Genomic DNA, 25,681 nt, shown 5'->3' with positions numbered 1-25,681 from the left:
TTCATGACAACACACATTTCCATATAAAAGTATCTTTTGTTATAGTTTTTTTTCTCACCATTGTTTTGTTGTCTAGTACATGTTGTATGTTTATTAGTTAGCTACATAGAATGAATGGGAAGCACAAATAAACTCTGTAAGCAACATGTCAAATCGAAAACCTTTGATTATTGATAATTGCGATAATGAACAGGATGAGCATGGATGGGAAACTGTGATCAGTCAGTGACATGAGGGTTTAATTTACACTCAAAACACTTTCAAAACCTTTATCTAATCCTGTGCAGCAATTCAATGCTGCATTTATGGTAATTAATTTATGTCATAATGGGAGTTATTGCTGCACCACAACAAAAAAAACTAACAAGAGAAATATATTTTCGAGCAGCAACAGTAAAAGTGCTACACCATTCATGTTTAAAAAGAAAATTCAAATAGGAATCAGTGAAGATTGATGTTTTGACTTGGGATCTACAATGCATTACAAATGCAAATGTCTGCACAAAGATGGCTGGGAATATGTATCATTTTACACAAACTTTAATGTTTTATTATAACTCATAATCACAATAAGATTTTTATAGTCCACTCTCAAATCTGCATTTTTGCAAATGAAGACAATTTAACACCAACACATTATATCATATCAATGCAAATGAAATAACATGAGTGATAACATGTTTTAGAAAACCTTACGGCAAACATGATAATGTGATTATTGAGTTTGTCTACAAAGTGTGAATATGTCATGTGCCCATATATATGTGGATTAGATTACTTTTCAGAAAAATGAATTTGACTCTTCATTGAAATTGCAAGTCAGTATTGAATCATCAGTCATTGTAAAAACACAAATCCACTCCTGATTTCTGCTACCTGACACAGTTCTGGTGTTCCAGCACTCACATGTACAGTGGGGAGAACAAGTATTTGATACACTGCCGATTCTGCAGGTTTGCCCACTTTCAAAGCATGTAGAAGTCTGTAATTTTTATCATAGGTACTCTTCAACTGTGCGTGACGGAATGTAAAACAAAAATCCAGAAAATCACATTGTATGATTTTTAAGTAATTAATTTGCATTTTATTGCATGACATAAGTATTTGATCACCTACCATACTTGTTCTCCCCACTGTATCTTTCCTCCACTTTAGGCCACATTTAAGAGGTATCAGATGGAGCACAAGATGAAGCAGGACTCTCTGGAGAGGTCCCAATCAGACCTGAAGAAGCTGAGGAGAAAGAGCCAAGGCAAGAATGCCAACAAGTACGAGAACAAGGAGAGCGAGGTGAGATGGATGTAGAAACACCTACAGACACATGACACATACATGGATGCTCTTTTCTTTGACACACGCACAAACACACACACAGGTGTGTTCACATGTGCATAGACATGATTACACAGTCACCTGAGACGCACCATGTCAAAGCCAGTGTAACAGTAGTTGGGGACAATGTGTGAGGTGTCTGGTGATCTATGTTTGTTGTTGGCTTCTTTTGCCCCTCCCTCGAATACACCTGCATGCAATCCTCTCTTGCACCACCTTCCTACACCAGCATGCCACTAATAAAAATGGACACACACATGCATAGACAAGCAAGCAAGCAAACAGTGAGGAATGCTTTAAGTGAATAGTTGCGTTCATAGCAACACTTTGCTTTCATGTCAAGCTCCAAAGAGTAAGTATTAATCCATTTGGACCTCTGAGACAAGCTTGTTTAATGCTGAACTTTAGCTGCCAGTTTTAATATTCCTTTCTAGTTTTATATCTAAGCTTGGTTAGTTATGTGTGTCTGGTCCCCTAGCAGTACTACATTGTTATGTTTTGAACTTCATGTTTGTTTTGCCGTTTTGTAGCACCCTGTCTCTATATTAAAATTTACACAAGGCCTGAGGCAAAAAAAAACAAACCTTTGGTCTATATCATACACAGCCCGTTTTGGAAAAAAGGTAACTCTGATTTGGACATAGTTTCTACAGGTGGTTTAACTAAGTCTACACAATTAATCACAGTGGAATGTTAAATCATTACAGCCAGTTTAAGTTGGTATTTCATGGTGCCACCACACCCTAACAGTGACTCTGCTGCAGATGAGTTTGATCTCAGAGCTGCGACCCTGAGAGCACAGCAGCCTGAGATCTTACATAACCTGCCCACCATTGATCCAGTCAGACAGCCTGCTCACCTGGGTGTGTGTTTGTGTTTGTGTGCGTCTGTGAATGTTCAAGGTTTTGTGTATTCTGTCAGCAAGGTCAACCCTACCCTGGCCTGGCAGAGGGAATGGCCGCATTGACACAAAAACACATAAAAGTGAGGTAGATGGAGGCACCCAAAAAGGATTTACACACTTTAATTAATAAGTGCATTGCCATTATTTCATAAAGGTCATTGCAGCTTTAATCATATATAGAGACTTTGATTTATCATATCCCACAACAATTTACTTAATAGTAACAGAAATGGTGGCTAAAAATAGTTTTTCATTCACTACCTCAAGTTATATAAAATTATAGAAGATTACATGATAATGAAAAACACTTAGTTTGAATTTGTCCTAGATATGTTTGCTTTTTAGTGTAAATGACATTATTATATGAATTCATGTTGGAGCAGCTGAGGATCTAAGAAATTAAAGCATCTTTTACTAACGTCTTGTACAAGTCTTGAACACAATTATAGATAGACTTCCTTCCTCTTCTCTCCTGCCTCCAACTCTGTGTATTTCCTTCTTTTTTGTCTCTTTCCTTTATACTCTTGACACTTTTCCCTATATCCCCACTTCACCTTCACCTCCACCTCCTTCACCTTCCTCTGTTTCCTTTTTTCTTGTCACCTCTCTTCTCCCTCAACTTCCCACTGAGCCGTGAGTCGGAGAATTCGCTCGCTGCTGTGCTCACTTATCTGATTTAAGGCCAGGTCTTAGGATTTAGATACCCGACAGACCTAGAGATATGCCGGCAAACAGACAGACAGGGTGTCAGGGCTTAGAGGCAGGATCTTACAGCAGCAGATGATTCACCAGACACCAAAGAGACTTCAAAGCCAGAGAACGATCTGTCAGAAAGTAGAGATGAGATTAAAAACAAAAAGGAAAAAAAGGAGGTGGGAGAGCTGCTACAGCTGTCAAACAATTGATTAAAAGACTCTCCAAAAAAGTGAACCCAAATTTTTCTCTCTGTAATCAAGATTAACAGAGATTAACAAAGATTAAGATATGTATCAAGGGTGTTGTGTGTCAAAGACGGTAGTGTGTTTTTTCTCTTTTCTGTCTGTTTCCACCCCTCTCTCTCTCTCTCTCTCTCTCTCTCTCTCTCTCTCTCTCTCTCTCTTACCTATAGTTCTTAGATAAACAGGTTATCCATAGCAACAGGCTCGCTGCAGTGTTGTAGATTAAGAAGTGATTAAGAGCGTGTGTGTGTGTAAATAGCATTTCACTCTCCCCCAATTTTTTTTCCTCATCCACTTGTGAGAAGAAATCATGCCGCCCACTTCCACAGTTCTGGAAAGGTGTTCACTCTCTGTCTCTCCCTTGATTCCATTCAATTCAAATTATCTTTTCTGGCATGAAATACAACAGTAATTTTTGCCAAAACAAAACAGAAGAATAGATAAAAGGAATTGATGTACTTTGAATGCATGTGATATATTCAGTTAATAATTTCAAGGCCAGTAATTAAATTATAATTATCCCGTAGAACATCTCAATTCACTAAATGAATGCTAATGATGAATACAAATTTGGAAATCTAGTTCATAGTGATAATCAGTTGTTATGTTGGAAACACAATGTTACACATTAAGTGGATAGTGTTGCACACACCCTTTCTTCTCCACGAGAAAGGGTTTTTGCATTTTTGATTACATTGATTACATTTATGATAAAACCTTAAAACTTTGATAGATTTAATATGAAATATTTCCATAATCTGTGCAGTGCACAAATAAGTGCAGTGTAGAAATAATTGGGGCTGAGACCACACCCTCGTCTTACTCCGCGTCTTTGAGAAAATATAATTTTTCAACAAATTTTTACTGCAAATTGATAATTGGTATTCATACAGTCAATCAAATCTCATCGTTAATACCACTGTCTTTTATTATATACAACACCCACTTTGAAATGCTTTCTGAAAGTCTGGAAGACAAAGCAGGAGTACACTTTTGATTTGTTCTCACTAACATGAAAATCAGCTAAGGTTGTATGTGACCTATGGTGCGACATTTCTTCAAAAGTGGAGTCTGACTTAGGCGACATTGTGTTCTTATAGATACTTATTATTTGTGAGTTGGTAATGCTGCAGTGAAGCTTCTGCCTTTATAGCAGCAGGGTAAGATTATTGGATGTCCCAGGCGAATGCAAACACTTGGGCAGGAAAAGAGAAATTAAGCGAGAGCAAAAAAAAACAGTAACAAGGAAGATTTCAGTTTCTGCTTTTGGATGTACGCAACCTTTGTGTACGTGTATATATTTGCTTGAGAAATTTGCATCTGCTTGTTTGTTGACATGTAGCCACAAAGGTAGGCCTGGGTTCATGAGAGGACTTCTCTGGCATTACACAGGCAGGCAGGCAGAGAGACAGATGCTCATTTGATCTGGCAGACAGACGGCAATGTTTGGACAAGGATGATATCACTCTGCAGAGAGTAACTTAGCATTTGTCACTAAATACACACACAGGTGTGCACAGTTTATGTTTCTTATGCTGCTCACTATTGAGGAAAAATATTAATTAGCCCATGTCAGATTTCACATAGACTGGAATATCAAAAGAATAGATGTTTATTAAAGAAATGGCTGCTTTGGTAGGTTAATAAAATCCCCTTCATCTAATTCATGGAAAATTATCATCATCATATTATGAGTCATTTTTGATCCTCTCAGACTGTTTTATAGAGATAATTCAACAATATTGTTTTCTCTGTATGAATTATGAGGGCATGTTTACTCTGGGCATTTTACACCCAAAAGAACAATTAAAAAAATATCAAGTTAAATAATTAAATGGTAATTATGCATTTCAATGATCTGACATGACACCCCACATGAATTTGATTGAATTTATTAACCCTCTACAAACGTAACTATAAGATGGCTTCCATATTTCCATGGGCAATATGTTTTTGGACACACAGCTGGCACAGTAGATGAGAGTCCTGGTAAATAAAGCCCTCAGGCAGTTGAAGCTTTATCAGATGAGTACGGTTATAAGAACTGAATAGAGAGGGTGTGTGCCATTGTGTTAACAGCGGTTACAGGCGTGCCAATTCCAGCCAGTTCGATGAGGGCGACAAAATGGATATCCCATGAGGCTTTCAAAGACAATGTTGAAAGAAGTTAACGTCTTCTTCTTCTGACTGTATAGTGGACTAATCTTTTATGAAGAAGTAACAAGTGTGAACAGTTGGTTTCACTTAAAAAACTATGTTCTTTATTGCTACAAAAATGCTGGTAATGTTAGCAAGTACTCAAACCAGGACTGTAGGAGCCAGGTAATAATCCTGCATTAGTACTACATTACTATTACATTAATACAATACTTTATTGTTACAGCTTTTTTTCTGAGCTCAGTTCACTCATATTCATTTAGTCTAGTAACAAAACTGTGGAACTGAGTCTGTATGAAGCTTTACTTTATTCTTGCTCACAAAAGAAATATCAAATAAACCAATATATTCAAGATGATTCAAGATGGGAAGTTTTAGATAAAAAAAAAAAAAGATCATAGCTGCAAATTATGTGATTTCAGTGTGTGTAGTCACTTTCATGTACATGCACATGGATACAGATAATCCCAGGCTGTCAGTGTAGATAAGACTGACGCTCCCTGTGACTGCTGCCCTGTCCCTCTTCCTCCTGTTGCTCTGTCCTTTCACTTAACACTAATGGCAGCCCAATCTGTCAATACAGTAAACTCTAATAATACCAGTTCCCCTGCGAGACAGAGATTAGGATATTCAGAAAGGAACCCTGATCCTTTCTTATCGTTTGCCCTTGTTGGATTTGTATGTCGTTTGTAGTGAAAGGGCTTCCATCACTGCAAACCATGTGCACAGGAAGATAAGACAGCATGATGATCTATTCAAGATGGTAGTATGTTAGACAGTGCAAATGAAAGACCATTAATCCGTTCAAATTAACTGGAATTATATCTACGTTTGTACCTGTGCATAGACTCAGAACTTGCATGTATGTGTGAGGTATTGGGATGATGGTCAAGTGAATCACCTGTGTATGCGCATGTGTGTATGTTGTCAGTGCCTGGAAACATTGACGAGCCGTCAGATGGACATGCAGTTGTTTATCGCAGACGGATGTAAAGAGGCTCTGCTGGAGGAGAAGAGACGCTTCTGTTTCCTAGTGGACAAACACTGTTTGTTCTCCTACCAGATCGCTTCCTTCCATGACAAGGTACAAGACATGAATCAAGCAGCAAAGTTTGCTTTTCCTTGACAAAACACTTGACTGACTGTGATGTTGGTGAAAAGCTATCTTCATGATGCATATGATGACATAGACAGTCCCATTGTGTCACCACAATTTTTAACTGTTATGACCTTGAAAACCATCATATTGCTGTGTACCTTACAGAGAAAACTTTCAACAGTTTTAAAAATCTAAATATCAGCCAGAACAATTTATGCCCAAACCCACGATGCATCATGTTACCATAGTGATGAAAATGTGTGCACTGCTTCTACTGATTACTCTTTTTTTTTCTTTTAATATCTTTTCTTATGTCCATGCCTGCTGGACAGGCTAGAGACATGCTGACGGCAAAGCTGAGCAGCTGGCAGGACCAGTGCAACGATGCCATCAACATGCCCGATAGCATCTTGACGATGATTGAGGGACTACGGACGCCAGTCTCCATCACACCGCTGCCCTCTCCCTCTCCGTCACAGCGCAGCATGGTATGATGGGAGGGATGAGGGCAGAAATAAAGACATGTTCTTATGTATGATGTGTTGCTGCCTTGTTTCATAGTACATCTTCTGTTATGTACACAGTGTGGTACAATACAATGTCTCAAGATCAATATGTGCTGAAAACATAATAATAATTACTCCTCTAACAGAGTAGATAACGTGATTAGATATCAGAGCTCCTTGCTGTATGTGTTTTGTATTAATGGCAAGAAAATTCTTTGCAGTGTGGATATATAAATACCTCAGTATTTGAAAACAACTCAAATTTTATCATATTTTATTAACTAACTCTAGTAAAGATGATGAATGTATGAATGCCATTTGCTCAAATGGCTTTTATTCAGATCTTAAATTATTGTAAGTGTAATCTTGGTAAATTTGCGTTTTAGGTTCATGTTTAGCTTTTGAAGCTGCTACTACTATCACCAGTTGGGTGTTGTGACAGAGATTCATTTTGTTGTATTTAAGTAGCAGTACTGGCCTCACACCTACACACCTGCCAACACGCTAATGTTACAATTAATGTTCCTTTGACAGAACATGGCTGCTCCCCCGGCTCCACCTCTGAAACCTCAGACCAGCCCTTTAGCTAACATGTTCACCCAGGAGAACAACACCACCAGTGTAACCACCGCTACCAACAACAGCACAGGTATTATGAATATGACACCTCCCTCTATGATGTGCTTTCAAGCTTGTGCTTTTTAACACAGTGAGTGTAGCGTCTGTTCTTTCCTGAAATGTGACTGGTTTTTATATTGCCTAGAACAGTAGCATCTGCTTCAATTTGGTCTGGATTTGGGTATCACTTTTTAATCACTTACCAAAACCTAGTCTAAAATAAAGTGGTTGTGTAAAATGAATATTTTAATATAAATACTAGTTATAAATGATTTTTGCTTCTCATTTTTTCTCCTCACTATTACTCTTCATCTTTACCTTTCTTCCTTCCTCCCCTCCAGATCATGGGAGCAGTGAGGAGAGCAATCTCCCCAGGTCTGTGTCTGTCGCGACGGGCCTCAACAATATAGTGAAGAGGCCTCGTGTGCGCACCATCTTTCCCCACACTTCTGGAAACAACAGCACACTGCTCAGCTTTGACGAGGGAGATGTCATCATCCTGCTCATCCCTGACGAGAGAGACGGGTGGATGTATGGCGAACTGGAGAAAAGTGGAAAGTGAGTCAAACCACACATGTTGTCAGGAACAGATGCACCAAAGCCTATAATCACACAAGTAAGGAAAGTTATGTGCACATGAAGTATTGTACATAAGAACAGGATTACATGTGTAATACACACTCACAATTAGGATATACCTCAGCTTCCTTATATGTCTTTGAATATTAACAAGAATTATTCCGTCTTATGTATGAATTTACTATAATCACCACCTGCCTGATCATCAGTTGTTTTACACATGTCTGTCATGTTCCCCCCTTCTGCTACCGGTCAGGTGATTGACATGAGCTGGACTGCACTGTCCTAACTGGCCAGATGGTCCCTTTGCCTGATTGTAATGCCGGCCATGTACACACATACGCACACAGCTCTAGGCTCGTCGAGTGCTGCCTGAGCTGGAACACTCACTGATAAGGAAATCAAAGTAAAGTATGGCCTGAGGGTGGGATGTATGATAGCAGACTGGACTGAGGCAGAGAGAGGTTCAGAGTACCACCTGCTCCCACACAGACAGGCGCCAACCATTCTCCCCAGGTCTCTGATATCTGACTTTTTAAACAGGGATTTGATCTGAAGCCCTTGGAAGTGTGTTTTTGAATTTTGATCATTCATCAGGTTTGATCTTTATCACTATCAAGGGAAATTACCTGGCAATTTTATCCAACAAACTGATCAAGGGCAGAAAAGAATAATGTTTGAGTTGCTTTCAAAAGTGAGGCTGTCGCAAAGTAAAACTTTGGTCTTGCTGCCTGGCTACTGCTAGTGGGGCGAGCGTGAGTGCCTAAAGGCTTAAAAAATGTACACCGCTGTGTTTATCAGAACGCAGCATCTGACAAGATAGGCTTCGTGTCCCACAGGAGGTTTGGCTTTGATGCATTTGGGTCCCTCGCTGGATTTCTCCCTTTGTCTTATATCAGCTTTGATAGTGTATCCCGGCAACTTGCCTGGCAACAACAAGCCTGATTCAGATACCCACACATGGCATTGACAGACTGAGGAGTGAATGTCAGCAAGACAGAGCTACATTTGAATCAGTGAGTGAAAAACGCACTGGTTATACATAAAACACCGCAGCAACATTTAACAAAGAATGACATCGGATTTGTAACTATGAAAATCATCATCATCATGGTCTCTTTCCATAGATAAATTTGATCCCCCTATCTTATCATCCAAGCAGGCTTGTTAGAGTTTTGCTTTCCTGTCAAGGAAAAGTCACTAAGGAAAGTGAACGCCCCTGGCTACCAGTATTAGTGAGCTGTCCTTGAGCAAGGTTTTTATTAATGTCAAGTTGTTTCCGTGAACCTGTTCAGTGGCCAGCACTAACATTGGTCCTGGAAATGAGTGTGTGTTCCCAGCGGAAAACCCTTCCCTAAATAAATAAAAGCTATTATTAATATGAGTGTGATAGAGTGAGGTGTATTTTCCAGTCTTTTTATCAGCGGTACATGAGGGAAACGCCTATTCTTCAGGCCAAATGTGCAAATATTAACATTTATACACATGGAGGCTGACTGGCTACATACTGATTATGAACAATCTTGTACCCTAAGAGGACAATGACACACAGTCCTTGGCCTGAGCTTGTGATAAAACAAGCTGTTACTCATTTTTCTCTAAACATTTTCATTCTCATGTAAATTCCTTTAAATATGTTTTTAAGATAACAATAACAATAATAGTGATAATAATAATAAAAACTTTATGTACATAGCACCTTTTTGAAAAAAATAGAAATAAAGATTATAAAGATGATGGAAATAACCATTTTTTATCAGAGCAAGGTGAGAAATTATTGGAGCAAAGCAGCTTTAATTTAATTTAACCAACTGACTTCGTCACGTTGTTGTCACTATGTTTTTCAACTCCATAATGAAGTCAAGTTTATTTTGGTGTGTGTGTGTGGGGGCATAGTTTCTCTTACCAAGGCCATAAGAACCTCACAGGTCTCTGATGTCTTATTGAGATTCATTCAAGTTCCAAACAAACGCTCTGTAATTGTGTGTAAGCTCAGCGAGTTTTAGATAAGACCTTGCCCACAAGACCTTGATTCATTCAAGTCATTGATTTCCCTTGCACCTTAGAAAAGATGGAGAATAATTGGGCTCCAACCAACAGGGAAGACGTGTGGTTAAGAAAGAGAAATCATCAAAATAAAGAAAAAAGCTTTTTAAATGGGTCATTTTGATAATAACTGTTTGCAAATCAGAGGCACCCATTCATCAGGAAGCCTTTTCTATGATGGATTTCAGCTTTCTGTTACCATGGTTACCATAGGCATACATCCACACAATATATACAACAACAGCTCTGTAATATCGCAGCGATACTCGGTGTGGGAAAATAGAAGCATATCTGCCACTGTGTCTGTCTCTGTCTCTTCTGATTAACAGATGGAGAAGCCACTGAATGGAGGGCAGAGCAGCTCTTCACCAATCATTTAGAGAGGTTTTCAGATCCCTGCTCAATGAGAGCTGATAGGCAGGCTGGCAGTAGGATAGACCACAGATGTAATCATCCCTAACTTGGCTTCTCTCTCTTTGTCTCTGTCTTGCAGGAGGGGCTGGTTCCCTTCATCTTACTGCCTTGCACTCACAGAGGCACTTGTGAATAACAACAGGTAAGGAGACTCCACGTCCCACCTAACATGCACACATCACACACACACACACACACACACACACACACACACCAGCAGGTTTCATGTTGCAGCCAGCTGTATTGTTGGCAGTGTTTCCTCTAGTTACTCCTGTTAGAGTGATAACATTTCTAATCCTATAGGGGACTCTCCAATTCCTCAACCTTTGATTCCTGTTGTGCTTAAGTCAAATTCTACTTTCAGTCTCCTCATTTAGCCACATGAAACCCTTTAGTTAATTTTTTTGTATGTGTTGCATTATATGACATAACATAATGTGAGGAAGAAGACGCTGATAAAACCAGTGATGTATTTTATTCACAGACCCCAATAAAACTTTTAATTATCTTTTGCTCATACGTATATAGATTGTGTAACCGTCACAAATCTGTGTAATCGAAATGAATCTAAAATTGGACTTTTCACACAAGCCCAGCAAAATATCAGGAAACAGGATGTTGTGTGCTGATGAATAGATTTTGCTGCTGATGAGAGAGCGAGAGAGAGAAGGTTCAGAGAGTCGACTCCAGGCTTTTCTTCAAAGAGACTAATCCCTGTCGGATTAATTTATTAGATCTTAATGTGCTGCACCTCCCACAGAGAGGCTGCCAGCCAACTGCTACCAGTCACGGAAACGCAAAGTTTAAACTATAACCAGCGCTGGGGGACACAACACATATACACATCCTTTTGTCCTTATGAGGAAAACTCCACTGACCATATTTAGTCTGTGTCTCATAACCTTAATCTTAATATCGTGCCTATAAACCCAACATCAACTTTAAGATTAAGAATAATTAACCTTAACCTCCTCTAATTAGTTTGATTAAGTGGCCTTTTTCTTCCACTCTTTTACTGTCCTCTCTCTTCTTCACTCCTTTCCTTGCACTCCATCTTTCATCCTTTCTTTTCCTTCACATAATTGTGCTCTATTTTTGTCTTTTTGTTTCTACCTTGTCCCCTCATCTCTCATACCATCCCTCCTGTTTCTCCTCCTCCTCTATAGTGTGTCTGTTGCACCATACCGCAGCAGGAGTGTGGTCAACCTGCACCATCAGGACACAGAGACAGATGAAGCGACCATGGTGCTCCCCCCCGCGGACTACTGTGACACCCCACAGCGCAACATTATCAAGAACAACACCTCGTCCACCAGCACCGTCATCACAAATAACAACCACCAGCACTCCCCCACACCCTCTGCAGCCTCCTCCTCCTCGTCCGACCACAACACGGTCAGTCAGTGGGCAAGTGATTTGGTTTATGAACATTCATCTGACATAACGGTTTTGGCAAGAGTTTAAGTCATGTGTAGTAAAATGTTCCAGTAAGCCTAGTTCAGTTAAGCCCTGCCTTTTATAAATATGATTGTTCTACGAAATTTAATCAGGCCAGAACAATTTGACCTTCTGTCTTCTGCCAGACCTTTCTGCTGCGCTGGCACAGCTCTGCCGTGGTGCCGTGACAGGAGCGGCAATGTGAAGTTACATCTCACCTGATACCTGCTGTAGCAAGGCTACTGTACTCTCAGCTGTGCAGCCTTACCTTGACTGCTGATGACAGCACCTGTGTGTGTGTGTGTGCGTGCGTGCGTGCTTGCATGCGTGCGTGCGTGCGCGCACGTGTGTGTGGTGTCATTTTATGTCTGAATTGGAAACATGACCACTGATATGCTCAGTGTCAGCTGACACAGGTTAACACTGATGTTTGCTGCAGGTATGTCCACTATGGTGTGGTTATCTCATGAAAAGCTGCATGTGAGACCGACTAAAGAGGGCTAATTTTTTCACTTTCAGTCTCTGCTTGCAGAAAGGATACTGATTTAAGTCTATTTTCTAAATACTTATGCTTTAATGTCACATTTTATAAGAGAAAGTAGCACATTAAGTATGTCTTACCTAAACACTTACTTTCTTAAATATCACCTGTTTTGAAAAGCATATAAAAGCAGGGATTTTTCTGGCTCAATATGAGGCAAAGGTGGAACATGATGTTGACGATGGGGACCTTTTATGATATATACAGTAAAAACAGCTTGCTTACCTGAGCTATGTGAGGCTTGGTATTACCCAAACGATGAAAGGCACCTGTCCGTCCTTGAAAAAGCAGTTAATTTGTGTAAAAACAGCCAGTCAGGTGGAAACCTTAAATTGCCAAAAGCTATTAATGCATGTTGGAATATGTTTCTCCTTCTATGTGTTAACCCAGGGAATTTCAACCTACCCCAGGTTATACCCTCTCTCTCACCTGGAGCATTTTGGGTACTTTCAAACCCCCGTGACTCTAAACAGGACAAGCGGGTAGAAAATAGATGGATGTATTTTAACTCTATGTAGACTTTCCAACAAAATACTTTGAAGACCCCTGATTAAGGTAGGCAACCCTACCTTAATTTTACCTACCCCTAAGAAACCCTGTTTTTTCCAGTGACTAAAATGTGTTAAATAGGGGACTGCCAGCTCTTCTCTAAAAGCCTGTCTTGTTTTCCAAACTTGCAGTCCCAGGACTCATCCTCACATGGTTGTAGTGGATGAAGACAGAGGCTGAGTAGGGCACAGCTGTATAGAAGATTGCCTTTGTTACAATGTTCCCTGGTGTACTGATAATAGGTCTCCTGGAGACTCTGCTCCAGTGAGAGGCAGAAACACTGGAACAGACATGAGTCTGGGTCAGGTTGGGTGACTGAAGTCTCAAACAGTGCACACACACACTCTAACCTGATATAATGATGAATGAAGCTTTGTGTATCTTGGCCACAGATGTTTTCAATATGTCCTTCCTCACAAATGTTAACACACTTTATTATATATTATATAACACATTATTTCAGCCATTTCCCATTCCAACATCGTCCTTACTTTACAGACGTCCTTCCATTTGCATACTATGCAAAGTATCAGCCAAACTTGTGGTTTCCCTCTACGAAAGCTTTTCGCTGTGCTCCCCTGCACTGGATTAATGCAAATGTGTTGCGGTACATCAGGGTCAAATGCACCTGCCCTGTCCGTACAATCATCTACACACTCTGTGCACTACATCACACTGATGCTCTTTTTCCAGACTACCTGTACAGTTTTGAGAACATTTCACACTTGTCAGCCACAGTGGGATGTTAGACTTCCTTTTAATGCATGCATTTGTATTCAAAATGTTTAAAACAACGCACACTAACATGCACACATATACTGGTTCATTGTCAGTGTGCGTTATCACTTCCGCAACTAATCTCCAGTCAAACAGCTAAATCCACTGAATCATCCACAGTTACAAATACAGATATATCAACTCTTTACTCATCCCTAACAGATGAAACATAAGATGTTTAAGCAATGCACTGTACATACCATTGATTTTCATTCATTTCCAGAACAAACTCCAGTGCCGTTACATAAACAAAACACACACACAGACACACACAGGCAGTGTGGCTATTCTGGTAGGTTGTGATGTTTGACCCAGATAGAGGTCCAGCAGTCAGATTGCAATGGAAGATACTTTTCTTTCTTGCCTCTGCAGTATTTATTATTTAACACTCATTTGGCCCACAGCCACACGCAGACATACGCAGCCTAGTTGTGTGTGTGTGTGTGTGTGTGTGTGTGTGTGTGTGTGTGTGTGTGTGTCTGTGTGTGTGTGTGTGTGTGTGTGTGTGTGTGTGTGTGTGTGTGTGTGTGTGTGTGTCTCCACCACTCTCAGGCCTGTCAGTCTACATCCAGCTTACATCTCTTCACCAATGGCTCAGCATTATGGTGGAATTCCACTCAGGGTGAACCTGATACCCACCTTCCCTGTGTGTCACTCTCTCTTCATTCTTTCAGTTTCTCTCAACATTGTTTGTCTGTTTATCTCCACATCTGAACACTTGTCTCTGCATCTTCAATTCATACCTCTCTCTCTCTCTCTCTCTCTCTCTCTCTCTCTCTCTCTCTCTCTCTCTCTCTCCCTCACTCTCTCTGTCCCTCCTTCCTCTTCTGGGGTAAATAAGACATAATACACACACACACACACACACAGAGATCCCAGAATAGACCTGTGTGTGGGAAAAGTTCACTGCAGCTACAGTAGACTATAATACTCTGGTTTATGTTCAGCTCAGTGTATGAGTGGGTGGCTGAGGGTGTGTGTTGGTATGTGCACATTTGCATATGTGTGTTAGTTAGTGATTGGCTGCAATTTTCATGATTATTGTCAATGTCAGTGTATGTGTGCTGCATCAGGTAATGAGCTCTGAATAAATGAGGAGAAGTCTCTTTATTAGTGGATAATTCTGCCTGTGCTCTAAAGAGGAGTGGACATGAAGCCAAAATCAAAACTTCCCTACTTCCACAGTGCCATTACCACAAATTTTCACTTGCTTGGTGTCATCAAAGTGATTGGAATCACCATCATCAAAGTCTTTTTTCAATGGTGCATGTTGGTCTAGAGAAGGAAAGGTGAGAGGAGGAGGAGAAGAGGAGGGGGAGAGGAGTCAAGAGGGCTGGGGAGGTGGGGTTACCCTGGAATGCACTGTCACCATGAGAAAAAATGCACCCTCACTGGTTTGGTGCTTTGTGTGGAGGAAAAGATAAAGACTTACAGGAATGAATGTATTTTGAGGATGGAGATAGATAGACAGACAGAGAGAGAGAGAGAGAGAGAGAGAGAGAGAGAGAGAGAGAGAGAGAGAGAGAGGGTGATCGAGATTGAGATCTACAGGGAAAGTTGATGGAGCAGACAGAGTTTTAACCTCAGGGTTGAGTATCAGTGAAAAGGGAAGGAAAGACAGTTTTACCTGATGATACTCAAAGTTTATGAGAGGACGTTCTTGGTCCCTTGACTGAGCTGTGAGGTCGGTTTGTGAGTACAGTAACATGTCCTTTACCAGCATCTATTTGAAATCTAAACACCTATAAGAGGAGGACAGTTGTAAAACTGTGTGGGTCCTGTGGGAAATGACAGTAGCCCCAGTGAGAGGGATTGTGCCAAGGCTGAAACACTTAGGACAACACCATCAGTCCCTCTATCCATTCCTGACCTCTTGTGGAGTCCTTGAAGTACTGCAGGATGAAGGCTGAAAAGCATTTTAACTCCAGGCCAATGCCTGTTGCTAGGAAGATCAACAATTTATGGTTATGGCACTTACTCTGACATACAGGCAACAGTTTACCATGGCTGTGTCCAAAATCACTTCCTTATTCACTCATTCACTACTCCATGTATAATAGACAGTGAATAGTTTACTATATAGTGAGCAGTTCAGATTTCAGACACTTTCTCATTATCATCCACTTTTGGTTCAGTTGTGGGAGTAAATCTAGTGCACTACATAGTAAATAGGGATTAGTTTTGGACACAGTCCATGTTTACATTTCTGGTGTGTTTCATGAGAAGATGAGACATTTTTTTCCAGCACCAGCAGGTATGACGTGTATGTGTGTCTGTATTTGTGCAGGTACGCGTGCTCAGTCTATTACCAACTTCCCTGTCTCCAGTTATGTTGTCAGTCATACATGTTTACTTAGGTGTAACCACAACCTAAAAAATACATGTGGTTTGAATAATCTCAAATGTAGCCAATCACATGCTCTTTTTTTTCCTTTGGCTAATTTTGATTAAGGATACAAATTGGATTTAAATGCCACACACATCTATTCTAGACTTCAGTCTGCAAAGATAAGCAAAATCAACTTAAACTTAAAGATTTTTATGAAAATAAGGTTTCTGTGAAAAGTGGCTGCAGAACATCCTCAGCGGTGAATCCTGTGTCTGTGTTCAGATACAGTGGCACTGACTTCAGCTCATCATAAGAAAACTTTATACAGTTGATAATGGAACAGACTTGAAATTCCAGAAGGTCCAGATTCCTCACGCTGCCTTGTGATATGACGCAGCACGCTGTCTTTCCCACACTCTCCCCCGCCCATCCATTCATCCAGCATGTCCAATCCTTCTGCAGCCTAAAGTGTGTGTGTGTGTGTTGGGTGATAATGTATGTCAAACAGATGTGAAGGCACCAAACATGGCAGAAAATAAGGTGATTTAGGCAGTTGTAGTGCAAGTGTGTTACGGTGATACACTGTGCAGTAGTGTTGCAGCGAGTGTTGGCCTTGTGACCAAGAGGTGATAGTGTATCTGTGTTTTCTCCACAGGCAGTCCAGCCTAATGGCACCTCAAGACCTCCACCCGCTTACCTCGCGTAAGTCGCACAAGAACATGGACATAATGATATGCTTTTCACTCTCTCAGACGTGCACTCATCTCTGCTGCGTTTTTTCATAGGGGAGGGAACCCATTCGCCACAGTCAGGCTACGTCCAACCGTCACCAATGACCGCTCCGCACCGGTTATCTGATCCGTCCACATTTTCACCCATCCTTGATTCCCACAACTCCTCATCAATCTTCCAGTGTCATTAACCCAGGACATGCAGCTCTGCCCTGCCTTTACTGTCCAGCAGCTTCTTCTGATCTGAGTGAAATCAGACAAACTTGGCCAGCACTGAGAGAAAAAAATTGCCATTTGAATCTTGGATCCCCTTACTGCTGCAAACTCTAATATGGAAGTATTTTGGGACCATTTTATTTACAGAACAGATGCTCGTATATTTAAAGTCATGTATTTTCTATGTCTATTTTTGTCCTTCTGTGTGTGGTGGTGATATTTAAATGACCACATTCTTACCTGCACTTGAGAGATAGATGAATAAAAATGGTCAAAGAAAATGTTGCAAAGTATTTATGCCGTTCATGTTGCTTGAGCATCATCAAAACGACTGTTAGAAATCGTGTCTGTTGCCATAGGACAGTAGAAGAATGTACTGTAGAGGACCTGTGCATTTCACCTTCAGGTTCTTACGACAATATGTATGTCAGTGTTGATACTAAAATTATGTTGATAGTTGCAGTAACAATAAAAATTGCAAACATTTAAAGAGATGCACCCAAACAGGCACACAGGTGGTCTTCATCCTTAGGTAACTTGTGTATAAATTTGTACAGATGCTATAAATATATGTCCTTTGCCATCTAACTTAACTTTTTGTAGAGCTAGATGATCATGGTGACAGGACTTTGCCTTAATGACACATACACACCTACTGTAAAATGTTATTTACCTGTTGCATCCTTCAGATTGTGGACATGAGTTGTGACAATCGCCTCATCTTATTCTTCACATACACAGTGCAATCATTTCTGCTTTAATCATTACATATTCTAAGACCACAGCTTGTGCATTATTTTGGTCTTTGGCCCAAAGTACATCCTTAATAGAAATTGTTGTATGAAAAATAAAGATTTTATTTCTTCAATTTGCTGTTTAGTTTGTTATCATGCACAAGTCATCTACACAAAGTGTCTGCATCATTATAATTATTATGAAACCTCCCTTTGTTTATATGGAAAGTAATATAAAGCAAGCAAGTACTCAAAAACATAAGTAGCATTCATTTTTAATTACAGTAACTCATATATAAAAAGTAAGAACCTCAATCATAAGAGCGTGCGTAGTGTGTTTTCTAAAGCAAGAATTTTTTTTTTAAATCCCTCCCACCCAGCTATATCTCATTTCTTCTGCCACGGACAGTTATATAACATCTTGCTGTGATGGAAGACATAGACATGGAGATACTGCAGATACAAGGACATAGACATTCTTGATTGATTGATTGTCTGGCTGGGAAGAATGGGGCAGGGTGACTTGTCACAGAGTCGAGTACTAAGATAAAAATCCAGAGGTTATACACATTATCAAGAGATTTCTTCAGCTTTTGCTCTCAGCATGCTTCCTTGAAGTGAAACTCCGCACGTTAAAGGACGAGTCTACATGTTGACATGAGTTTCTCTTAGAGTAGGTAAAAGTCCAAAGTCAAACAGTGATTGAGGTTGTAAAGTCGAGGGCGTTTCAGATTGTATGTACCTGAGGTCTGTATTGGCCCTGGAAAAGCACAACCCAGCAAAATAATCGTCAAACAAACGGTCAGTGCAAATATGGCCCCAAGGAATAATATCAACAAAAACAGACAAAATGCTGCAGGCGTTCTGTCTGACACAAGTCCATCGTTTCAGCCAGGACAGTTCATGTTCAGGGATCTTTTTTTTTTTTTTGTGTTATTCCATGTCACACTCCAAAAAAAACAAAAAAAACAAAAAAATTAGCATTTCCTGAAAAAGCTAATACATCAGTGATCAACATGGATGCTGTTACTAAGTTACTAAGCACAACATTAACCAAAAAATATGTATGCAGGGTGCCAGCTAATTTAAAAAAAAAAAAAAAAGGAGAAAAAAACCTCAGGCAAAACAACAAAAACACTACATGTGCCTTGGTTAATTCTGGCTTGTTTAGACATGAAGGAATCTGCTCAGATCCTCAAATGACTGAGCTTTATCTACAGAAGAAGAAATCATGACTGATGGAATCTGTGATGCGCACTCTGCATGTAGTGAAGGCACTGACAACAGCTGGACGCTTACATATGCTCGAATAACTCTTCAACTAGCAGGTGAAAAAAATGTCTACACGTGCCTCTAATAAAAACTCATATCATAATTCATGGTAATATCTTGATCATTTGTTGTACATAACATAATGGCAACAGCAATGTGCAATATTAAGAAGAAGAGAGAAGATAACAAAAAAAGACACGAAAATGCTGGATTGTGTGTGTGTGTGTGTGTGTGTGTGTGTGTGTGTGTGTGTGTGTGTGTGTGTGTGTGTGTATGTACGTGTGTGTGTACGTGCGAGCACAAGCGTGTGTGTGAGCTGTGGTTTGGTCCCTCTAGCCGAAGGTCGCGCCACAGTTGGGACACCTTCTCTGACGCAGTGCGAAGCAGAAGAGGATACCCAGCGGGAAGAAGAAGATGGCACACAGGATCCCCAGGCAAGTGAAGTCATCCTCCAGGACACCAACTCTGCAAACACACACACATACAAGAGAAAGCATTAATTGATTAGATGATCCAAGATTTTAATCACAGAAAAGATTATGGTAAAGGTTTTGTGCCTGATTAGCTGCCTCCATTAAGTGTACACAAGACCAGGTCATGTCCACTTGAGGGTATCTTCAAAACCAGCCAAGGTCTGACCAGTACCACACTGCCCAAACAACATTTATCAAATGCTTATCTGCAGTCTTTCTCTACTACCTCCATTCTGAACCATGTCCTGACATTTCACGGTAAACAGCTATCAGGAAGACACGGCTCTGTTTGAGTCTGACCTCATTCTAAAAAAGGAGAAGTTCAATTTACATTATAGAGGCTAGAGAAAGAAAGAAAAATCTTTCAAATCTCAACAATTATCCTTAAATCATTATTATTAAGATAAAGAAGTCAGATATATGCCTATTTGCCCAAAAGATTAAAAGTACAAGAAAGTACAATCTAGAAAGGGTTTTTTTCCTCGTGTGACAAATATCTGAAGAAAAAAAACTGTCATAACATGTAGCAACTTGTTGTAGAGAGTGCTGAACTGTGTCTGAGAGCAGCTTTAATCCAGAGTCACGGTAAACAAAGTGCTAACCATGGTCTCATGACTGCACCGCACTGAACCAGCGTGCCCAGTAAATTGCTGGAGGCCCCGAGAAGGAATTAACAAGCCAAGACCCCAAAGACATGGGAAGTGAAAAGCTACTGCACTATGGAGAGCACTTACTCTATGAAAACATAGCTATGGATTTCTGTTGGGGTTAATTAAATAGAAATAACCTTAATAAACAGGCCTTAATTACAATGGTAATATTAGATTCTGCTGCAATGATAAAAATGGTTTAACCTTATCATATTAATATTATTCTATTTCCTAAACCAGGTTAGCTACATAGCATTTGGACTAAAACTATGTGTGTTTGGTCTGCAATGGCACCACATCACACTGTGCTGCCGTGCCATGTCCTAAGTGTTTGCATTTGCAGAGCTTATTTGTACACTGGTGACAGGAACTGTAGCATTCATCAACCCAGGCAGCATGGCCATGATGCAAATACTGACTTAAACTGCACCAACTCTTTTAAACTCCCCTGATTGTTTTAGATAATGTAGACATACACAGTGTACTCAGGTGTATGTGTACTGTTATCACAAAGTGTTAGGGAGCAGCACATCTATTGTACTTTTAGAAATATAGGGTTGATGAAATGAATACAATGATAAACAGCCAGATAAGGAAAAGAATAACAGAATGTGAATTTGAGTAATGCTCACATTAAATGTGTCACAATGGCGCTGCGTAGTTATTCATAAATTTTCTTTTAAACTTTTAAATAAATATTTCTGAAGCTGATTCTTATTGTGTACTCATAGAAAATACATAAAGCTTCACTGCAGTTTTCAGCTAATGAGTAAGTGTCCCTTTATCTTTGGAACTGTGTAATCATTAATTATAATTATACTACAGTAAATTTCAGAGACCGCCTGCCATTAAATTCACCAAACAAACACATCAGTAAAACAATCTGAGCAGCACTAGCACGGTATTCATTAACTTCATGACAATAAACAATCCTGCTGCAGTGCTGTGAAGTGAAAAGCTTCACAACCTGGTTCCTTGACTTCTTGGAAAAGATAGATATTATTATTCAACTTCAACCAGTGAGATGAGTGTTAGTGTGTCCTGCAGCCACCTTTGGCCCCGTGTGGCCTGACCAGCCCCCGTCACATGTTTGAGGCTGAAATCATCTGACTGACAGGATGTTGACTCAGGCACTGTGAAACCAATGTGAAACCTCCTTCTAAAACTGAAAGTCACATCCGCTCAACATCTGGTCACACTGCGGGCCTGACAACAGACACGTAGGAACAATGAAAGTACACATACAGATAGAGAGAATGTATAAACACAAAATAGACAAAGAAACACAAACTGGATGATTTCGGCCTCAAAGGGAACTCTTGCTCAGAAACCAGGTTAGTCACAGCGAGCATGGGACACTCATGTTTAACCACGAGCTAATCAAGAGAGCTCACTGTCAGTGAATGCTCTCAGTTTTATCAGTTTCGTGAGTGGACAGACTGAATTGCTGTTTTACTGCCCTCATCCTTGATGTCCAACTGTGAACAACCATCCACTATTCACATCACTTATTCTCAGTATTCGTGCTTCTTTGTGTATGAACTTACTGTGCATGTTAATCAGTTTCCTGGTGTATGTACAGTACATGAAGGTCAACTAAAAGCCATATCATAATTACAGCCCTCCATGATATACTGTAATATATATCACGTGTGTGTGTGTGTGTGTGTGTGTGTGTGTGTGTGTGTGTGTGTGTGTGTGTGTGTGTGTGTGTGTGTGTGTGTGTGTGTGTGTGTGTGTCCTCACCTGCAGGCAGGGCAGCCTCCCACCACCACTACAGAGGGTTGGAGGATGGTGTAGGTCCCAGCGTAGGGCTGCTGGGATACGGCCGGGCCCATTTGGGCTGATGGGTATCCTGTGGTTGACAGAAGGAGATGGCACAGATGTTATTGTGGACAGGTAGTGTCAATACTTAGCTTGTTTGTAATAGAGAAGTTACCACACCATGTCTTGTTTTTTTAATTTAAACTTTTATTCAGGGGATTTTCTGTATGAATTTGAAATGTGAAATGTGCACACTCAGTAGTAACACATATTCAGAGGCTGCACTTATCACTGTCAACAGGTTGTGCAACACAGCCAGACATCACTGAAATAGACAGACAAAAGGAAGTGAAATGTAGTTTGAAGTGCAAGTTTGCCAAATCAATTTAAATTGAGCTTTGGTCTAGTATTAAGTAATCTTGAATTGATCTGTTGCTATGAAAATAAGTTTCTAAGTGTAACTGTCATGTTACAGAGAGACTGGAATGATTAATGGTTACAAGCAATGTTTTTCAGGAACAAATACCAGACCCTTGAAAGGCACATCTGATCATCAACTTACTATAAACACAAACTGGCCAGAGAACACTAGGTTATTACAAGTTATGATGTGTGTGAGTGTGTTTGCAGGAGAGTTGTGGATTCGCTGGATCTGAGGCCATATTGACTTTTCTGACCACTTGTGTACAGCTGTGTGCAAGTGCATTTGTGACACAGTGAACTCTGATACCACAGCATTCCCAGAAATGTTTACCCACACTTTTTGTCTGATATGGAAACGTCCCTGTGAGGAGACCAGACTTTTAGCCAAATGATTCGTTTTCTAAATGAAAACAATGCTTTGGAAATGTTTGAATCAGGTTTCGGGGCTAACCTCAGTACAGAGACGGCCCTTGTTGAAATTCTCAGTGATCTCAGAATTAACGCTGATGTTAGTAAGGTCTCTGTTATGATTCTTCTGGATATAAATTCTGCTTTTGACACAGCTGAAACAGCTGATGAAATTCTTATGGATAGCCTTGAGTGCAGGGTTAGGCTCTGTGGGACTATTTTAAACTGGTTCCGATTGTGCATCACATGGAGGAATTGATGATAAATTGATGAATGATTTGCCCTTAGGTGTTGCTCATGTAAGGAGTCATGGTCCACTCCTTTTTCTGCTGTATGTGCTCCCCTTAGATGATATCATCGGGGAATATATAATACACTATATATATATATATATATACTCATATACACTCAAGCCTGATGACGATCAGGGACCAGCTTACATTGCAGACTCTGTAGTTTTATAATACTGCTGGGTTTTTAAATACATAAACTTATACACACAAGAAAATAGGCAGCACAGCTTTAACTATAGAATTCCCTACAAAGAGCTATCACAGATGCTCTCTGAACATTTTTAAATGACAGCTGAAAAGCTATTTATTTAATTTGTCTTTTAATTTTCATTGTCATTTTCTCATTTGATATATTTCATCATCTACTGTCATTTTATTGTCTTTACATTCACCCTTGTTTTAAGATGTGCAATTTCTTTGTTAATTATGTATTTATTTTTTGTAAAGCACTTAACACCCTGAGCTACATCTCTTGCATGGAAAGTGCTCTATGAATAAAGTTAGTTAGTTAAACTATTTGTAGTATTAGTATTATCATCATTGTAACTTTAAGTAACTAAAACCAAAACAGGAAACGACATACAATCACAGGAAATGTGACTTTAATTTAAGACAGCATAACTTCCTTGACGTGCTGATTGCAGCTTTTACACGATCAGTCAGGTGATGACCGCCTCTTTCACATACAGCACACGTATACAAGGCCTGGGGCCACTCTCAGATGGTTGAGCTGTAAAAGCTACCTGCACAAAGTTCGTACATGTCAACATTAACATATTTCACATTCTGTTGCTTCCTTTAAAAACACTTAGGCCTATAGACCACATGATTTGCTGGCGATGGTAATCATCTGAATAGAGTTTACCGTTCATTTGTGGTTTGTTGGGCACACGGCAAACCGCCGTGCAGGGTTAGATATTTTCTAATTTATGCAAAAAAAAATTGTCAGTATCACAGCAACTGGCGTATTGCGCATGCGCGACATTGGAGCGGATAAACAACGCTAATTAGTATTTCACAGTAAAAGTTTAAGTCTCAGATATGTTATTCATAATCTGCATTTTACGGCAAAAATACTCAGTGACGCACACAGACTCCGAACCAAAAACAAAGCGTCAGAAGCTGTCCTTTAAACGAATCCGGAAGTGGGCAGGAGTGAGAGATCTCTTCCCGTCTGGGTACTTTACTTTCTGGTAAATGTGTGGACCGTATAAGTGTGCGACATTAACGGAGCTACTACCTTGGCCGTCGGGGTACGGGTAGGGCGGCGGGGCCGGAGAGGGGATGGCCCCATAGCTGTGCTGTTGCGGGCCGTACTCATAAGCCCCTGGGACGGCGTTGTAGGCGGGAGGTCTGTCCTGAAGAAGAGGTTTGCTGTCCACCATCTCACCCGACGTAATGCGTCCCCTCAAGTTGTCTCGTCCTCTTCCCTTAACTTAATTCCTCAGCCACAGAAAGGGTCAAAACTGAACTCCGGCTACTTTGCTTCTGTTGTCCGAGAAGCCGAGCAACGTTGGCTGACACGCAGTGGCGACAAAAACAAAGAAAACAAAGAAAAGACGCTGCGCAAAAATGAAACTTCGTCCCTCTCCATGCGCCAACTTTGTCCCCGGCGGCGCAACAACCCAAATATTTATCAAATGTCCACTTTAAGACAGGAATGGTCTGAGTCAGCCTGGTAATGGTTAACTTAACTCCATTTCCATCCTCGCAGTTGGTCCTTTTGTACCAAAACAACAGTAATCTGTCATCACAGCACCTTATAACTCAGCTGGAAGTCAGAAAGGCTTTTCCTTTCTGTCTGGATTGTCACAAGAGAAGAATCATGTGATGAGCTGCTGTAGCGCCTCTGCGCACCGACAGGCTTCTTAAAGCGACAGGCCATGAAAATAAAAAGCTGTAGTGCAGCTGCTGCATGCAGTTCTCTGCAGAGCAACAGCTCAAACAGACAACACACGGTTACCTCCAGTGCCAGTTGATTGGAAAGACAAGCCTGTGCATAATGCAGTCACTGGAAAGATGTACACCCTGTTATGTTGTTAGTTAACTGCGACAAAGTTTGAGGAAACCCCATGTGTGGAAGGCAACCGAGCAAACAGGTAACACGTTCCCTACATTCCATGAATGTAAGCTGAAGATTGTTTTTGAGGAACCTTCAGAGAACCTTAAGGGAACGTTCTCTAAAGGTTCTCTGAAGGTTCAATAAATGTAACCTTCCAGAAATGTTCCTGGAACGTTCGCTAAAGGTTGCACAGCCAGAACAAACCTTAATGGGGCCCTTAGCAGAATTTGATTTAGCCTAGGGCGTAGATTTGGTCACAACATTTGTAGGGACACAACAACCTGCCAGCCCTCCAAAACAAATAAATTGACTTTTTGATGAACATCGTCATGGTATAGTAAGGTATGGTATGATAAGTATGGTAAGTATTAAAACGAACAAGTAAAGTAAGGTATAAAAATGTAAAAAATAAAAAAAATAAAAAAAAAA

At 40.3% G+C, this 25,681-nt stretch overlaps 2 protein-coding genes across 7 annotated transcripts in view; one reads left to right on the top strand and one right to left on the bottom strand.

The window, feature by feature from the left end:
- LOC111227017 (brain-specific angiogenesis inhibitor 1-associated protein 2-like protein 1) overlaps positions 1-19,009 on the top strand; it is a 30,455-nt gene extending 11,446 nt beyond the window's left edge. For 4 of the 6 annotated variants that reach the window (XM_022752369.1, XM_022752368.1, XM_022752366.1 and 1 more), the window contains 9 exons: positions 1,156-1,290; positions 6,263-6,415; positions 6,763-6,918; positions 7,471-7,585; positions 7,896-8,112; positions 10,673-10,735; positions 11,760-11,988; positions 16,886-16,928; positions 17,012-19,009. In XM_022752369.1, coding sequence (XP_022608090.1) covers positions 1,156-1,290; positions 6,263-6,415; positions 6,763-6,918; positions 7,471-7,585; positions 7,896-8,112; positions 10,673-10,735; positions 11,760-11,988; positions 16,886-16,928; positions 17,012-17,148 — 1,248 coding nt within the window. In that variant the 3' untranslated portion in view covers positions 17,149-19,009. Of the gene's footprint in view, positions 1-1,155; positions 1,291-6,262; positions 6,416-6,762; positions 6,919-7,470; positions 7,586-7,895; positions 8,113-10,672; positions 10,736-11,759; positions 11,989-16,881; positions 16,929-17,011 lie in introns of all 6 variants that reach the window. The other 2 variants (XM_022752370.1, XM_022752367.1) reach the window with 1 other exon arrangement.
- On the bottom strand, positions 18,167-25,032 carry bri3 (brain protein I3). Its single transcript, XM_022752371.1, has 3 exons — positions 24,431-25,032; positions 22,049-22,157; positions 18,167-19,644 (listed from the first exon to the last, which is right to left on the bottom strand). The coding sequence occupies exons 1-3, from the start codon at positions 24,573-24,575 to the stop codon at positions 19,512-19,514; spliced, it is 387 nt and encodes a 128-aa protein (XP_022608092.1). The 5' UTR covers positions 24,576-25,032; the 3' UTR covers positions 18,167-19,511.
- Positions 25,033-25,681: the final 649 nt, after the last annotated feature.

The sequence above is a fragment of the Seriola dumerili genome, unplaced genomic scaffold (assembly GCF_002260705.1).
Source record: "Seriola dumerili isolate Sdu_G_001 unplaced genomic scaffold, Sdu_1.0 BDQW01000169.1, whole genome shotgun sequence".
Classification (NCBI taxonomy): Eukaryota; Metazoa; Chordata; class Actinopteri; order Carangiformes; family Carangidae; genus Seriola; species Seriola dumerili.
Note: the sequence above shows the minus strand (reverse complement) of the source record. Positions and strands in the feature narration are given on the sequence as shown.